This window comes from Varanus komodoensis, unplaced genomic scaffold (genome assembly GCF_004798865.1).
Source record: "Varanus komodoensis strain SLA01 unplaced genomic scaffold, ASM479886v1 scaffold29_1, whole genome shotgun sequence".
NCBI lineage: Eukaryota > Metazoa > Chordata > Lepidosauria > Squamata > Varanidae > Varanus > Varanus komodoensis.
This window is the reverse complement of record NW_025335759.1, coordinates 1,566,743-1,583,733: the sequence shown is the minus strand read 5'-3', so window position 1 is coordinate 1,583,733 and position 16,991 is coordinate 1,566,743. Positions and strand designations below refer to the sequence as shown.

The 16,991-nt window shown below is 48.4% G+C and overlaps 1 protein-coding gene across 4 annotated transcripts in view; it reads left to right on the top strand.

Moving 5' to 3' along the window:
* LUZP1 (leucine zipper protein 1) overlaps window positions 1-16,731 on the top strand; it is a 61,790-nt gene extending 45,059 nt beyond the window's left edge. For 2 of the 4 annotated variants that reach the window (XM_044435348.1, XM_044435349.1), the window contains exons 3-4: window positions 8,564-8,761; window positions 10,436-16,731. In XM_044435348.1, the coding sequence (XP_044291283.1) occupies window positions 8,564-8,746 (183 nt within the window). In that variant the 3' untranslated portion in view covers window positions 8,747-8,761; window positions 10,436-16,731. Of the gene's footprint in view, window positions 1-8,563; window positions 8,762-10,222 lie in introns of all 4 variants that reach the window. The other 2 variants (XM_044435351.1, XM_044435350.1) reach the window with 2 other exon arrangements.
* Window positions 16,732-16,991: the final 260 nt, after the last annotated feature.

Sequence of the window (16,991 nt, the reverse complement as noted above, 5' to 3'; positions counted from 1 at the left end):
AATGCACAGTCTTCACCTGGCAACAGAAAATAATAGAGTTGGCATCCTTTGGACCTCAGTGGATAGATCATTCCAAGTTAAGAATGCCACCACTGAGAAGGCCCTCCTGTTTTTGGCATTGTCCAAGCCTTCCTCCAGGGTGATACTTGGAGGAAGGTCTTGGCTTTGAAAAAGTAAACTTCTAATAATGCGATTTATTGATCTCAGGTCTTGAGATCTCAAGGGAGAATCTCATGATCTGCAGAACAGAGAGAAATGATTGCCAATTTAAGCGATGAGTCTATCGTGAGTGATGGCTACCCTCAGAGGAAGGCGAGGCAGCTGTTCAGGCAAAGGATAATTTTTATTTTAAGTTTATCTAGCATCCTTACATTATGTAATCCCTAGGGTGGGTTAAACAGAGAATAAAACAAATCAGAGAAATGTATTAAAAGTCAGTGTGGAAGACCTGTGACCCACATGAAGAAGCAGCCGATTCCAGTTTAAAAATCAAAGCTGAGATCCTCTGACACGCTCCTTCCACAATGAAGGGTCTTTCTCAGCTTTTGTCCGTAGGGCACCGACAAGCACCCAAGCAAGCATCCACGCTGCCTCCCACCCTTCCACTGCCAATCCTCTGGTAGATTTTCTTGCACCCTTGAAGCCTCATTCGGAATGTGTGAATGGGGCTGAAGAGGGTCCCCACAGCCTGCCAAGGGGGGAATGCTCAGGCCACGCTTCAGCTCGCACATTTGCGTTGCCCCGGCTGCATTCATGGAGGGCGGCTTCCTGAAGAGGACCTTCTCTGTCCATGGAGGCAGTCCGTGTGATGAAAAACCCGCCCTCTTCAGAACTCTGCCCTCCACCAGCAACAGGGTGGGAGAAACATGTGAGGGGTGGTGCTCCTCGCGTGTTTGGTGTGCAGGGAAATGGAATGCCTGAATAGGGCCCGAGGCAGCAGGACAGGCGACTGGCTGCGGGGAGCTGGGAAGTGGAGGAACCAGGGAACACCAGCTTGATACGGATCTGAATGGAAAGCCGCTCTGGAAGCCAATCTTGACTGAAAAGGTGGGGTGCAAACCATGTGTTTAGAGAGCGCAGCACCGAGCACAAGAAGTTATTGGCAAGCTTGGGGGATCCAAAGAGTTACTGAAGTACATAAAAATCTTTGGGATGAAAACCCTCGGTGGTGGTGGTGGGGAGCTAAGCTCTTAAAAAGACTCCCGTGAGGATGGAGAATAATCAATAGGCACAACCACATGACTGTGGTGAGGGGAAATGTAAGCTCATAAGGAGGCAGGGATGGAGTGGAGTATCCTGGAAGTGGGCATGGCTCAGCAAGAGGACTGCACACACTCGTATTCGCTTACAGGGCCTCCTTGTGAGAGCGGAGGGAGGGCTAGACCAGTGGTGGAGGAATTCTTTCAGCTCAGAGGTGATGGAGGCAGCGTCAGTGGCAAAAGAGATGGGGCGGCAATATAAACAAATGCCAGCACCTTGTAGCTTAGCATTCTTACTGCTAGTGTCTGTCTTTTAGGACAGGATGAAAGATGTGCCAAGCCCAGAAAACTACCAAAACATCCATGGTTGAGGGAAAGCAGGAACGGAGTGCGACTGTTTGTGAAGCTCTAATCGCTGGATGAGCATGCCACCCCGGGCTCGGCAGTGGTAGCGGGATAGTGTAAGAATGCCATGTTAGCATCTTGATGAGACATACCTTTTAATCCTCTCTTGCAATTCAGTAGCACCTTAAATCTAGAATGCGGCGAGGCAGGAAGCGCTTGGCACACCCGGATCAGCTCTGTTGGCCACCTGAGCGCTTTCATACTTGCTCTATAAATATCCTGTGTGACTCTTGCAGACGGCTCCTTCCATTGCCCCAGTACTGTCACAGGGAAGACGCGTGCAACAGAGAGCTGCACAGACAGTGCGCAAACAGAACCACCCGCTGGCAGGGGCGATAACTGCACAACACACTCACCTCCTTCCTGCAGCAAAGGACATACACCAAATGCCAGGAGAGTCGGAGAATGACGTCTGATGCACAATAATGACACTGGGGGAATGATGATTGAACCAAGGCAACGAAACAGATGTCACAGCTGTCCTTATGATCACACTGCATTTATTTCCCGCCTTTTTTTCTCCTGCGAGGAAACCAAGGCATTATTTTCAGGGCATCCACCCTGTGAAGTCGGTCAGGCCAGAGCTGGTGACCTGCTCGGAGTCACCCAGTGAGCCCCAGGGCCAGGTGGAGGCTAGCACCTGGACCACCTGGGTCCCCCGGCCAGCATGCCAAGCGCCGCATCACTTGGGCTCTCATGGGGATGCTGCACATTGAGATGAAGGAGTACGATAGACCGGTTCTAGACATAGACATCCACTTGATGCCCCAGCCACGAAGATGCTACCTGTCTCATCTGGGAGCTGTGCAGCTGGCCTGCCTTGCTGACAGTTTGCATCATGACCTTCCGATCTAATACTGGAGCAGGTCTTGCAGACACTGTTGACTACGGGAGGGTTTTATGTATTCCAAAATGTGAATTCTTTGTGTCCATGCACGCAGACCACTCCCAGACCTCTCGGGCTTCCGCAGAGTCGCTGTCTCGTCAGTTGTCAGCTCCTGCCTTGAGACGTGCTGAGATGTTTCTGCTGAGTTATTCCTTCAGGGCAGCCTTCCCAACCAGACAGCCAACCAGCTACCCATGGAAATCCCATGAGCATGATATGAGCGCAACAGCACCTCCTGCCCACATCCCCCAGGAACTGGTGCATGCGCATGTGCACACACTGCCTCTGATGCTGTGGCACACAGCCATCAGGACTGGTCCTCACGCTCTGCCTGGAGAAACACTCCCTTTCATCTGCCCCGAATCTCCATATTCCACCAATCAGTTCCAGAGGATGACTCCACTGGGTTTTAGTATCCTGAGAGGGAGAAAATTGTATCCCTAGCCACTTTCTCCTATACATCCTATTATACTACAATTCCAGATGCTGTAGTCTTTCTTTATGGGGAGTCACTCTATCCGCCTCAGTCGTTGTTGTTGTCCCTTTCTGTACTTTCTCCAGTGGTATTCTATCTTTCACATGATTTCCAATGTGGCTGCACCATGCTTGGGATCAGTATAGTATGATATTGGCAGTTTTATTTCAGTTCCTTTCCTAACTATACACAGAGTTCACCTTTTTCATAGCAGCTGCACATGGGGTTGATATTTTATCAAGCTATCCACCACAACTCCAAGATCTCTTTCCTGGTCAGTAATTGCTAACTGTCCTATCGCTTCTATTTGAAGTTCAGATCTACATCACTTTATGTTTCCTTTCATTGAAACCATTTTCATGCCTTGACCTCCAGCTTGGAGAGATCCCTCTGGAGATCTTCACAAACCTTTGTTTAAAGCATCCTGAATAATTTGATGCTATTGGCAAACTTGGCCAGTTTATTGCTCACTCTTAATTCCTGATCATTTATGAATAATTTGAAAAGCAAGATAGATCCCAGGAGGGGCCCCTGTGCTTGCATGCCTCGACCGGGAGAATTTAGCATTTGTCATTACTCTGTGCTTCCTGATCTTCAACCAGTAACTAATTTACTCTTCCTCCATATCTGCCGAGTTTGCTCAGGAGCCTTTGATGCTGGCCTTTGTCAAAATCCCTTTGGAAGTCCAACTAAACAATGTCTAGCAGATCACCCTGCCCACATATTTAACGACACTCTAAAAGGCTACCTTTATGGAAGCCATATTAATACTTTCTATGCACTTATTAATTTTCTCTTTAATAATGCTTTCAACCAATTTACCCAGAACAGATACTGGATTAACTGGTTTCTATTTTTGCTGGATTCCCTTTGAATCCACTTTTTTTTTTTTTAAACTAGTGTCACATTGGCCATTCTCCAGGGAAATGTTGTATATTTTTGGTACATGGATATAGTCTGGGCTTGGTGATTTATTAACTTTCAATTTGTCAATAAGATTGAGAATGTCTTTTTTGTCAGCACTTCAGTTCCTCAGGCACAGCCATCTGCCCTCTATCTTCTGCAGTGCAGACACAGGAAAATAGTTTAGTTTCTCCTCAGTCTCCTTATCCTCCTGTAACTCCATTTTTATCCAATGCTCTCACTTCCTCCCTGCTCCTGATATACTTAAAGAATTACTTATTATTGGCTTTTGTCTACAATGTGCTCCTTAAAATGCTTTTTTGCATCCCTTTTGTCTGCTTGCATCTGCTTTGTACAAGATTGTGCTGCTTTTGTTTTTCCTCATTTGGGCAAGAGTTGCTTGTTAACCATGTTAGTGAGCTCTTGGAATTGGTGTCTTGCCTAATCTACGGTATATATTCTATCTGGGCTTCTGTTTTTGTGGCTTTCAGTAACCTCCAAGCATTTTGAACAGATTTAATCCTCTTCAACTTCCTTAGTTCCTTAATTTTATAAACTAAAAAGACTAAATTAGTTCTGGAGTGCAGCATTATTCCCCACTAGCACTTCTGTTGATGAATCTGCCCTTTTTCAGTTTTCTGGTCTGCGTCACACTGTCCTCTAAGATGCCTTTCTCCAGTACACCCCTCCGTGTCCTTCCTATAGAGTTGGCAGAGATGGCCACATCCTGTGGGTTCTCCTCATTCCTCTAGGCTTCTGTAACACTATCTATATTTAGGTTCTTTAGAATTAGGTATTCTCCTATTTTGGTGTGGACCCCTTCCAGCATTTGCATGGTCTCTGTCCCCAGAGATCTCTTCTGCTATGGCATGTTTCACCAGATGCTTGTGGCCTATTTCCTCCTCTCCTACATAAGGGCAAGCAGAAACATTTTCATTTTTATCCTCTCAGGATGAAAATGAAGTGGATATTTCGCCTTTCCTGCTGGCTTTGACTTAAGAGCTGCTCTGCTCCCTTTTTATGTTTCACCAGCAGTCCGTTGGCTCAAGTGGAACCTGTCCCTCTTGGACAGACCCAGCCGGTCTCAAAATGTTCCCTCAAGCCTTGCCGATGTGAGCCTCTTTCCTGTACCTTGCACTGAGACTCCTCAACTTCGCTTGTTTAGCCAGCCCTGCATACAGAACAGGTAGCATTTTGGAGAAAGCCACTCTGCGCTAGGCTCTGGATTTCAGCCTTCCATTTGGCAACCTAAATGTGGCTTCCAGAATCCCAGGACTACCTTCCCCACATCACTGGTACCAACATGGGCCAGGACTATTCTCCACAGCACGTTTTCCAAGGTATTTGTTGAGATGTGACAGCTGCATACGGACACCAAGCAGACAATTTACCATGCAGTCTATACATCTCTGTGTTTAATGATCCCATCTCCCACCCCTACAAGCCCTCAATGCCCCAGAGGCACCTCCCCAGTTCATCTTCCACAAAATGGGTTTCCTTGGATGCTTCTCTGAAGGATTCATTGGTCTGTTCCTCAGAATGAGTGAAGAAGACTTGCCAGTCTCCTGAAAGAACTGGGTGGTCTCAGGCAGCTGGGGGCCTCTCGCTGAATCGGTCTAGAAGAGTGGTGGGCAGGCTTGAGGCGAGAGGCTTGCTTTTCATTTTTTACTAGAGCCCTGGAAGCCAGGAGATCTCGATGCAAAAGATGCATACTTTAAATTATGGAATTAGGAGCCCAGGAATCGGTTTGGAGCACCAGAACTCAAGAGAGCTCTGAGCCCTTCCACTCATTCCTCTGGCCTGTACTGCAGCCTCCTCTTTTCAGCAGGATAATTGAAAGTCCTTGCGGTGCTGCTGCTATTTTTAAACCACTCCGCGTCAGAACCCCTTGCTGGCTGATCTGCTGCAGAAGTACCCAGAGATGTGCAAGTCCACCCTCCTCCAGTCCCTGCTGCACAGTGTGGGTGGTGGGACCGGCAGCTCTGAGGCAGGGCTCACCTTTCCTCCCCCAGCGTGACCAAAAGCCACACAGGCACGTCTCCTGCACGAGCCCAGGCAAACCATTTTCGGGAGGGTGGGAAAACAGCAGTGGACTCCTGTTTTCCAACCCTCCCTTTCTAGAACAGCCTTTTAAACTGTTGAAGTCACAGACTAAGTTACCTTCTTGGGGCAGCTGCGCCTTGTGCAAGTTATCAGATGTGGGCAGTGAAAGGTGGTGGTGAGGCCGTCCTTGGGGAGGAGCGTCATTAAGCGCGACCCTGTGGCCATCGCGGGCCTCTGCAGGCCAGATGGAAGCGGCCCGATCGCCCACGCGGAACCCAGCGCTTCCCTTGGGAACGGGTGCTGATTGGCCAGGAGCACTTCCCCTTCACCATAGACTCGGTGCTATTTGCCAAAGCTACATTTTCCACATCGTTCTATTCCAATCGAATGGTACAGGCCTATAAACAGCAACCAGCCTAATTGCCTAGAGTGAGCGCTATAGCAGGACCCTCGTATTCACTGGCTGAATTGCCGTGCTTTCAGTTACCAGGGGTTGACCTCAGCACTAAAGAGAAAACTTGTACAGTGCAGTAACATGCCAGAGAGAAGTCGTAAAGTGCATCCTGTAAGCGAACATTCTTGATTTAATAGGGAAAGGAAAAATGCTAAGGTAAGAAGAAACAAAATTGTGAAAAAGTCGATATTGTTTGCTCTTATCCACAGTTTTAGGCATTTGCTGTGGGACTTGGAGCCAGTCTGCTCAGGTGCAGGGGTGCGCTGTAATTGCTTCCCGGTGATGCCTTTGTATATTGGAAACCAGCTAGTTCTCTCCTCCTTTCAGACCATTTATGCACAATTAGCAATAGGAATATTGCTATTCCTGGACAGTATTTTTTCTTGTGGACTAGTAGCCTTTGTAGACTTGCTGATAGGGCTGAAAAGGCAGTTCCTTCTAAGCATCATCTCTAACCAGGATAGCTGGAGTCTAAACCTCTGACATTTAGATAATAAAATTCCATGAAATATCAGAGGATGCACATTCCTTATGACAGAGAACGCATTAACAGACATCAAGCACATCCCTCAAATGCTCCCCAGACCAGAAGATGACAATTAAAAATGCATGTACTAGTTTTGTTTTGTTTTTAAAGGCAGATGACATTGAGGGACGCATAGCTTTGAAGACTGCAGGGCTTGTACTTGGATAATGCAGTTAGCTTGACATTGGTCTAATGCTGCAGTTCCCCCTGCTGGTAGAAGCCTCTAAGCGGGTGACTCAGTATTTAACAATGCAGAGCAATTTAATAATAGAAAGGAATCGAGAAGCCCACAACTCCATGTTAACAAAATTTCCTGTGAAATGCCAGTCAAAGCTTGGAAAATAACATTCATGCTGGTAAATTGCCAATCTCTACTTTTAAAGCTATCACGACCTTTTCAAGAAACAAAAGCTTGACTTTTGAGGTCCAGGCAGTTGCCTGCATTTGCAGGACAAAGCTACAGGGATTTTGGAGTTCAGGAAGCTAGGCCACCCTTCACAGAGAGACCCGTGTTGCACTTGGCATAAAACCAAGTCTGCATATAACAAGCCTATGCATGCTTAGGCGTTGGGAGGATCCATGAAGCTCATGTAGGGAGAAAAATAGGCTCAGATCCTTTGAGAAGAGTTTGATTTCAAGGATGTCAGCGACAGATGAACTGCTAGAAGAAAGCAACCAAGCTCCACTGCAGCATGACGCTTTGCACGAGGCACTTTCCTGTCTGTTTAATCCATTTCCAGTTTGAATGGCCAAGCTTAAACTGGAGCAGCTCAGTGCTCCTCTGCTAGGCAAAAGCAGACTATCAGTTCCAACATGAACCCAAACTCTGAACACCTAGGCTTCCCAGGGAAGGCTCCATCATATTTTATTATTTATTTATTAAATCATTTCTATGCTGCCCTTTGCCGAAGCCTCGGGGCGGCCTACAACACAATAAAATACAATAAAATACAAAAATAACAATATAAAATTAACAATATAAAATAAATAACAATGTAAAAGAAATAACATATCCCTCTTAAATGGCCTGACCCAGCTTTGTCACCACCAAGTGTCCAAGTCGATTTGGCTGTAGAATGCTGTGCTACTAGACTTCACTCCATGAGTGAGCGAGCGAGCGAGCTTTGGGCTATTTTCAAATTTATCAGATCATTCATAACTAAGTGCGGTGTCTTGCTCTTTCTCTCTTTTCGCCATTCACCTGATTTTCATCATACCCTTTCTCACAGGAGCTCAGGCCTGGGTATCTGGTTTTGTCCTTTCCCTTTGGAGCAACCCTGTGAGGTGGGTAGGTCTGGAAAGAATCGGGCAGTGTGTGATTGGCCCAAGGTCACCCAGTAAGGATTTGAACCCAAGTTTCTTCCCTGTCTCTGCAATTAACTGTTTAACACACATGCCCCTTTACCCCTTTCTCTTACTTTTTGGCCCGCTCACTGCAGTTGGACCTGTGTGTCAGCCAGAATTCGCTGTGCCTCCCCCGACTTCAGTGCCTCCCCATGGCTGTGCCCGCTGGATTACTCAACTGGCCAGGCAGATGATGAGGGCTGGAGATCACCTTGGGGAAGCCAGGTGGCAAGCCAGAGGGCGTTGCCTGTACCGTTTGCTCAGGAGTGGCTGCAGCAGGACTCCACCCTATTAATGCATCAACCCTTTTTTCCTGGTTTTGGTACAGGAGGAAAACAAAGATTTTGTCCCCAGTTCCAGAAGAAAACCATTTGGCTCCTTTGAGCAGCTCAGCTCAACTGACACACCGAGAAGGCGGCTGGAGACCAAGCCAGAACCCCCTCGCCAGCCGCTGGGCAGCAGGACTGAGGAACGGAGGCGCTGGTCCAAGGGCTGCTCCGAAGACAACTGAGCAGCCCAGGGCGAGGTGAGTTCACACATCGCTGCTCGCGCGGGATCCTTTTCCCTCTGTCCTTTCCTGAGAAGCATAAATTCAGGCAGTGAGCAGAGTACATGGTGAGGTCCCTACTTATATGTGTACTTAGCAGTCACACCCAGTTAAACACCCCCAGATTAAAATGCATTGTTTATTAGATGTATTTCCTGCTTTTTTCTTATGAATTCAAAGTGGCTTACACCCTCCTCTTCCTTCTGCCCCACAACAACCACCCTGTGAGGTAGGTTGGACTAAGCATCTGTGACTGGCCCAAGGCTACCCAGTTGGCTCTGTGGCCAAGCAGGGACTAGAACCCAGATCGCCGGAGTCCCGGCCCCTCGCTCTTAGCCACTACACCACACTGGCTCTCACATCCGGCTTTCAACCCATGATCTGGTCATTTTGCCTTCAGGGGAGTTTGATGCATCTTGTCCCCATTTAGGCAATAATAAAACGCTTCCTATAGTCATCCACACAGGGACTGCAGGTGGCGCAGTGGTTTAAACTGCTGTGTTGCTGGGCTGGTTGATCGAAAGGTTGCCGGTTCAAATCTGCGCAACGGGGTGAGCTCCTGTACTCTGTCCCAGCTCCTGCCAACCTTGCAGTTCAAAAGCATGCAAATGCAAGTACAGATAAAGGTACCACTTCGGTGGGCAGGTAACAGCGTTCTGTGCACCTCGGTGTTTAGTCATGCCGGCCACATGACCACGGAGACTGTCTGCAGACAGACGCTGGCTCCCTCGGCTAGGAAACGGAGATGAGCACCGCCCCCAAGAGTCAGGCATGCCTGGACTTAATGTCAAGGGGAAACCTTAACCTTTATAGTCATCCACAACTTCCTGTTTACTTATTTTTTTCCCAACTGGTTCTTTTTGACACAGCCTGTTTGGAGGTGGGTGGGGGGGGCAGGGGGAAATCAATGCTGAGCCAGGACTAAATCCCCACTCATCCATGTTTGCTGGGTGACCTTCGGCCAATCACATTCTCTGAGCCTGGTCAATCTCACAGGGTTGTTGTGAAGATTAATGCTGCATTGCACTTCCTTGAGGAAGGGTGGGATGAAAACAGACAACGCAGCAGAAGGGTTCTCCTTTCCTGCCCTAGCTGGGTGAAAATGGTGCTTAGCAATTTTAAATCATGGGTACGGAGTCATAGTGCATGTGCCCCCCAGGTTGGCGAAAGCTGGCTAGGACTGGTGGGCGTTGTGTCCAGCACGCCTGGAGGGCCTCTGGCAGAAGACATCTGCCTTCCAGTGCAGGATTACCAACACTGGTCAGCTGTCGTAGCCGAGTAGTTCACAGGATGCCTCTGGAGCAGTGGGGACTTGCTTGTGGCCCTGGAATTATTCGGGAAACCGATCCTTGTGGGAAATGGATGGATCTTTGGCCTTGTCCAGCAAGTCCGTTCTGATCCAGTGACCCTCGTTATCTGTGCCTTTCACCGCAAACACAGGCACTGCTCTGCCAGAGTCACTTCCTCTGGCTCGCTTCATTGGTGGAACCCCAAATGTGAATCCACTGGCAGGGAAGAAGTGTGGAACCCCCAGCATCCAGACCGAGCAGGAAAGGAGATGCTGAGGTGCGGGACGGCGGTGGTCATCTGTGCAAGAGGGGGAGTTGTCCAAGCGTGCAGTGCCTGAAGCGGTTGCTCCTCTCTCCCCTCCAGGATCTTTCCCAGCCCAGTTGCATGACCTCCAGAAGTGACGCTCCATCCTCCTCCCTACACTGGCATTCCGTGCAGGCAGCCCACCACCGGGACATGCACTGTGCCTGACTTTTAACCCCTTCAGTGCTCAAGGCTCCTCGTCCCCATTCCCCCCAGTCCTGGGTGGACATGTTGCGTTTTGCTTTTAAAGGTGGCTTTGCGTTTTCCTTCTCCTCACAGAGGAGGTCGCAGAGACGTTGCTCAGGGGAATCCCAACCACAGTTTCGCCAAGCTTGAATCAACGGTAGCGACCAGCTGCATCTCTGCGGAGGCATCCAAGAACTTTGGATCCTTGCGCCCATGTTCTGCCCTGTCATTTCCTAGAGAGGCGAGAGGAGCGGGTGGGGAGTGATCCCCACCAAGGGACAGCAATACCCAATCTCTGTATAGGACCCCCGAGTAGCTCAGTCTCTGTGGAAGTCACAAAGAGGCAACTCGCAGCTCTCTCTTGCTCCCCGTGGAGTTTTGGCTCCCTGAAAGTGGTTTGCACAGCCTGGGGGTCACCAGGCCTAGCACCAGAAGCACTCCCTGTGCAGTAGCTCCATCCCTCCCTGCCTGCCTGCCCTGCCGGGGCTCGACCGCTCTTGGGAAAGCTTTTGCCTGAGCCCAGCACACAGGCAGCAAGCTGCAGTGCCTCCTGTGTGCACCCACCTGCCACTCCGTAGACCAGATGCCGGGGAAGCAGCCTTCTCCTCCTCTGCCCCCCAAGAAGAGCCCTGCAGGGTCAGACCAGGCCCAGCATTTTGTCTGTCTGCACCTGCCCCTTGCTCCGGTGCTTGCTTGCTTGCTTCCTTCCATGCCTGCAAGCCACACTCGGCTTCGTGGGCGCCATGGCTCACTGGATCCAGATGCGTGAACTCCGGCTGGGATGAATCCGGCTGCGTGAAGAAGCCTCACCACCTCCTCCGATGGCCACGCAAGTCTGAAGAGGGAGCGGGCTGAGCAGTCTTGTCTGCTTGGGGACGGGCGTGTGGCAAACATGCATTACTTGAACTCACAGCGGGAGGTCTGCATGTGGACATGTCGCTCCTGACAGCCAGGGGGGAAGAAGAGTCTCCTGGGGCCAGCCTCTCGGCACAGCTGGAGGTGGGGGCTGGAACGACATTCCTGTATTTCTGCTACCTCACTCTTCACTGCTTGGGCAAAGGGACCAGCAGAGACTCTACCGGAGCCATGGCGACTGCCCTTTTCTCCATTCGGGTCAGCGTGTGAACCTGGAAGCCACTGTTGCCCCGGCAGCTCAGATGCTGCTGTGCTGTCAGCCGTTTTGCCCCACCTCACCCATTCTGCACCCAAGAGGCTGCCAACGCATGAGCCGCTGCCCCTTTTGGAGCGCCTGCACGTCACATGTCGATGTGCCATACACGTAAATTCACAGCAACGAAAAGCACTGGCTGTTGAGATATGGAAGAATCCTCTGGAGTATTAAATCTCTGGGACTCAGTTCACACAGGCAAGCCACTGGAGGCTTGGGCAACAGCGAGCAGTAACCGTGTCAGTTGAAAGGGCCCTGGATGATGGGAGAGAACCACCCATCAGCCTAGCAGGCACGTGCTGGCCAGAGAATGGGAACCTTTCTGTGCCTGGCTGCTACTGGGGATTTGCAGGGGAAGATGAGCAAGCAGGAGGGAGAGGTGCTGGGGCTCTTTTCCCCTGCCACCTATAATTGCACCATTATCCCACCCCACAGCCCGGGCCACCACAAGCAAGCAAACATCAGGAGAATTTTTACTCTCTGGCTCTTTAGCTGGGAGAAGCATGAGATGGAAGGTAGGTAGGTTAAGCACTCCTCCATCGCGTCTTCCTTGCAAAAAAACCTTGTCTCTCCACACTCACATTGGCATTAGGAAGCAAACACAGGATTGGGAGCCCTTCTCGTCTCATGTAAGTCTCACTCTGCTCCAAGACTTGCCTTTAATGTCTGTTTTAATGTTAGAACTTGAAAAACTTTTCTTGTAATCCCAGAGCCATAGCAAGGACTTTGGATTCCCCCAGATCTGCTGCCAGTCTATTGGCTTCCCTTGTCATTCTTCTCAGGAAGAGAGCAATTGTGTGTGCACAGTTTGACTCTGAGTAGTCAAAGCCATAGCACCAGCTTCTCTGCAGGGAGCAAATTGTGTGTGCATCCTTTTACCCCTCTCCTGCTCTGCCTCCAGTTCATGCCTGGCTTTCATTTGGTATAAGATCTGACAGCCTGGCATAAGGGCACACAGTGTCGATCCTTTTAGAAAAACCTGCCTCTTGCCCTCCTCCCACAAAGGTAAATAAAGCAGACATATGCTAGAGGCAGTTCAGTTGCAAACTCCACAAGCAGTATTGGGAGCAAAATGTTCTTTTTAGTGGAGCCATCTCTGCCCAGCTCACAACTCTCCCCCCCCCCCCCCCACCCCCCCCCCCCCCCCCCCACAACCCTGCCACACACACAGTTAGGTCTGGCCTGTACCTGTTGCAAAGTCAACAGTATAGCCAAGCATTTGGCATTTCAAACCAAGATGATGGCTTAAGAATGAAGCCCAGCATGCGCTGTTACCTTCTGACATTTCAGAAATTGTGAGCAAGGCTTGTCTGTGGCTCCTTCAAAATTTTATGTAGGACAAGTTTTAGAAACCATGTTTACTGATCTCTTTCTTGAACACATGAGGCACAGAATGGTACCTTTTGTTGGACAGGCATGTAAATTTATTTGCAAGCTTCCTGGGATGTCACACTTCAGCCTTTTGACAGTGGAGTGTGGGAGATAGTTTACATGTCCCTGCTTCAGCTATTTAAAGGTACTTTTACCAGTTCTTATCTCTCAGTGGATGTTGAAGGTTATGTACCTTACTTTGTTTTGCTTTTAAACCCTATTGGGAGGGGAGACAAGTTCTGTAACTTAGAAAAGTTATATCTTTCAACTTGGGTGAATGACTCATATTTGCATAAAGTCTTCATCTGTTGTTCCCTAGAAAGGCAAGGGGCTGTGGGGGCTACCAAAGCTGTAATCCATGTCAGCTAATAACTGGCACAAGCAGTTGAGATTATGTAGTTTTGCTGAGTGACTTTTGTACCCAGCTCCACAGCCTTGAGATCTAGAACCTTGCATTTCAGATCTAAAAATTTGACCATGTCTGATTTTTTTTTCACCAACTGATGATTATGTTATAGTGTCCCTTTGCCAGGGCCAACCCATATAGACTACTTGAAGCAAGAGCCATAGCACTCAATTTCATAGATGGGTTGTATGTTTACATAAAGTGCGTGCTCTCTCTCTCTCTCTGTAATAACAGAAATGGGGCAGCTACTTTAAATATACAAACACTGTGTGTGTTAACTGTGCCCAATCCAGTGATGAACAGAGGCTTGTAAATTAATCCAAAGTAAGCTGTGTGCTTTTGCCCCCCCCCCCCACACACTCACTCCACTGTTGACTCAAGAAAGCACTTTAGCACCTGAAATATAACAAGTCGTTCCATTCCTTTCACACTGGAAGCAGCGCTGATGTTAGAACACAGCCTATTCAACAATTCAAGCAAAGCACCACAACTGCATTTGCTGCATTGCTATCCCAGCCGTTCCCTTGCTCAAGTCACAAAGGTCTGATGCACAACCACTAGTTTGTGAGTGCTCCAGCCTAAAACACATTTAGATGAAAATAGTTTCCCTTGGTCTTTGCTTAATAAGTAATTATACTTAGTACTGCAGTCTTAAATGGGTTTTCTCCCCACCAGCTCCTGTTCTTATCTCCATGTTAAAATGGCTGCAATTGTCATTGTGCAATAACACCTCGGAACACTCCGATTTTCTAGTACAGAAGCAGCCCCACATCGAGCCCCACCCAGCTGATTTTTCCATATAGGAAAAATGACGGCCACCGTTCGGTGCTCCCTGCGTTTTCTCCCAGGCCCTGGACAACACTAATCTCCCCCTATCGGGGCAGAGCACTCCGTTTTCCTAGAGTCCCATCACGAGGGGCCATGGCTTAATTTTAAAAGGCTGTGTCCTGCATTGCTGTAATGACAGATTCAATCACCATGCTGTACACCCACACCTCCTTTGCTGTCACTTGTGGAGGACACCCGTGGTCTCCACTTCCAGATTCAGAGTTCCTGGACAAAGGACTTCATGACGAGGGCCAATGAAAATCCCTCCCCCCCACACCCAAAAAATGGAGGGCTCACATTTGAGCAAAGAAGAGCAGAAGCACTAGGAAGTGCTTGCTAAGCAGACAAGAGGGCTTAATGCTGGGACTGATGCCTTTCCACTCTGACACAGCAAAGACGCAACAGCAGGTCTTCATCTCAGCTGGGGAGGCAGTGGCCGCTACCATCCCAACGGGTGGCAGTCTGACATGGCTGGCTGTCTCTTAGGCCTTTATTCGTTATAATGTACTTGAACAGCCATGAAGAGGAGCAGCGAGAGTTGTTTCCTTGAAATCTCCTTGGGAGCTTCTGTCACAGTAATTCCTGGCATCTGCCTTTGCTTTTTCAATAGAATCCAATTGATCAGGTGGCCACCTCCTTTCTGTAACGATATTACAGAGTCCAGAAAGCAAGGGAAAAAAACTCAACATAGGAACCTCCAGGACAGATGGTGTTGATTGTTCGGTGTTTCAGGTTAGAATGCTTCCTGTTTTGCAGTCCCCAGGGTCTTTTAACAGTCTTGTACTTCCACTAGGTATAGATAATGAATGTAAATATCCATTATGGTATAGATTGGGGGGATATTTGATTAATGGACCCATAAAAATCAGAGGACTATAAAACCCTACAGGGACCCTAAACCTGAGTGCAATAGGAGCTGATTGTATTATTGAACAAATGGAGACTCGTTTGGCTCAAGTTGCTCACTTTAAAAAGAAACAGCTGTAAAATGTATTTGTAAATACTTGCGAGTGTTTGGCACGCTCATTTTTGTCTTAACTGTAGCATATATAAATACAATAAGGAATCCCCCCAGGGACTTTCTAATGATGAAAGTGTGTGTAAAAAAAGAAGGGAAAATGCCAATGTTGTAATTGTATATGCCGCATGAGTTGATTTTGTTTTCAGTCAAGGAACGAAAAATGCAACTTTTTCCAACTGGAGGTCAGGAGAATTGTCCTAGTGTACAGCCTGCAGAATGTCACCTAACCAGCTCTGCTTCTTTACCTTCCTTCATTGCAAAGAACAAAACTGCAGCTCCTGTCAAGAGCCAGAGAGAGGTCGTAACTTGCTGGCAGACCAGATGCTTCGCATGCAGAAGCCCCAGGTCCTTTTGACAGGGCTGCTGCCAATCAGTATAAACAACACCTGGCTAGACAACTCAGTATAAGGCAGCTTCATGTATTCATATGCCATTACGAGTCAAGTCATTGATTCTGTGATAAATTTGATGTTTGAGTGCCAAGAATCTAGGGTTTTAGCCATAGGTCAGTCCGAAGGGACCCATACGCAGCAGGTTTTTCTCTCTCAGCCTTCAGGCCTCCTCGCAAGTGTGTACAAGAAGGGAGGGGTCATAGAGAGAATCTTATGTGACGCCTCCTCTCCATCCTGCGCATCAGTGCAAGAAGAGACAGAAGAGGTTGCTGCTTCTCTTGAAGCTCAACTTGATATCCAAAGAGAGAAAGGGATGAAGGTACTGCTGTGCGGGGGCCATCTTGCCTCCTCTTTTTCTTTCCTCATGGCTCAAGACCAAAGGAATTGCTCGCCCTTTTTGTGGCTGTTGGAAGTGCAAGCATGCCTTCCGTGTCTGCACAGAGGGAAGGCGTGTTGGTCTTCCTGCCATTTCTAACACTTGAGAATCCTTCAGATTGTGTGGAATGTATTTTTAAGAGATGAAAATATATTTTTTCTATTTGCTAAAGTTAAGACTGGGTGGAAGGGGATTGCCAAATCCTGACGCGTGTGCGAAAGGCAGATGAGCATCTCCTGCCTTATATATTCCCTCATTTTCAGGTAAAGAAAAAGCAAGTGCAATTTAGCAAAGTATGTCTTGAGGTCCTCATTGCCAGCCCTCCAAAATCCAGCAAACTACCAGCACTGTCCCAATCACTCCTCCCCGCCCGACTCAAAATGAAGCACTGCTGTGCTCGCATGTTCAGCTGGGGGAAGGCCCCCCCCTTTCACCTTCCAAACCTGCCTGTGTACTGGATAGCGGGCGGTGCTGACCTGCCTGTTGCACAGAGCAATACACCTGCATGCTATGTTTAAACACAAACATTTGTCCGCATGTTATCTCCTGACTAATGCTGTCTGTTCTACAGTGCATAATCAATAAAGACTATTTGTATGTTATTCAAACTGCGTGAATTACTTGGAAATGACAGAAATTTGTTTCTCTCATTTATGCCAGAAAAAAAGCTGGCATAGTCCATGCATTGAAAAATGGCCAGAGTCATGTTCTTATTAACTACTTAGCCCATCTAGGGGCATCTTTAGACCTGTACAGTTGCTAGTCCTGAAGTCAAGCCCAACCATAGAATGGAAGTTACAAGAGCACTGCCTTTGTGCATATCAAATACGTCTTGCCAACTGTTTCTGGCCAACTAGCTCAAAGCGGG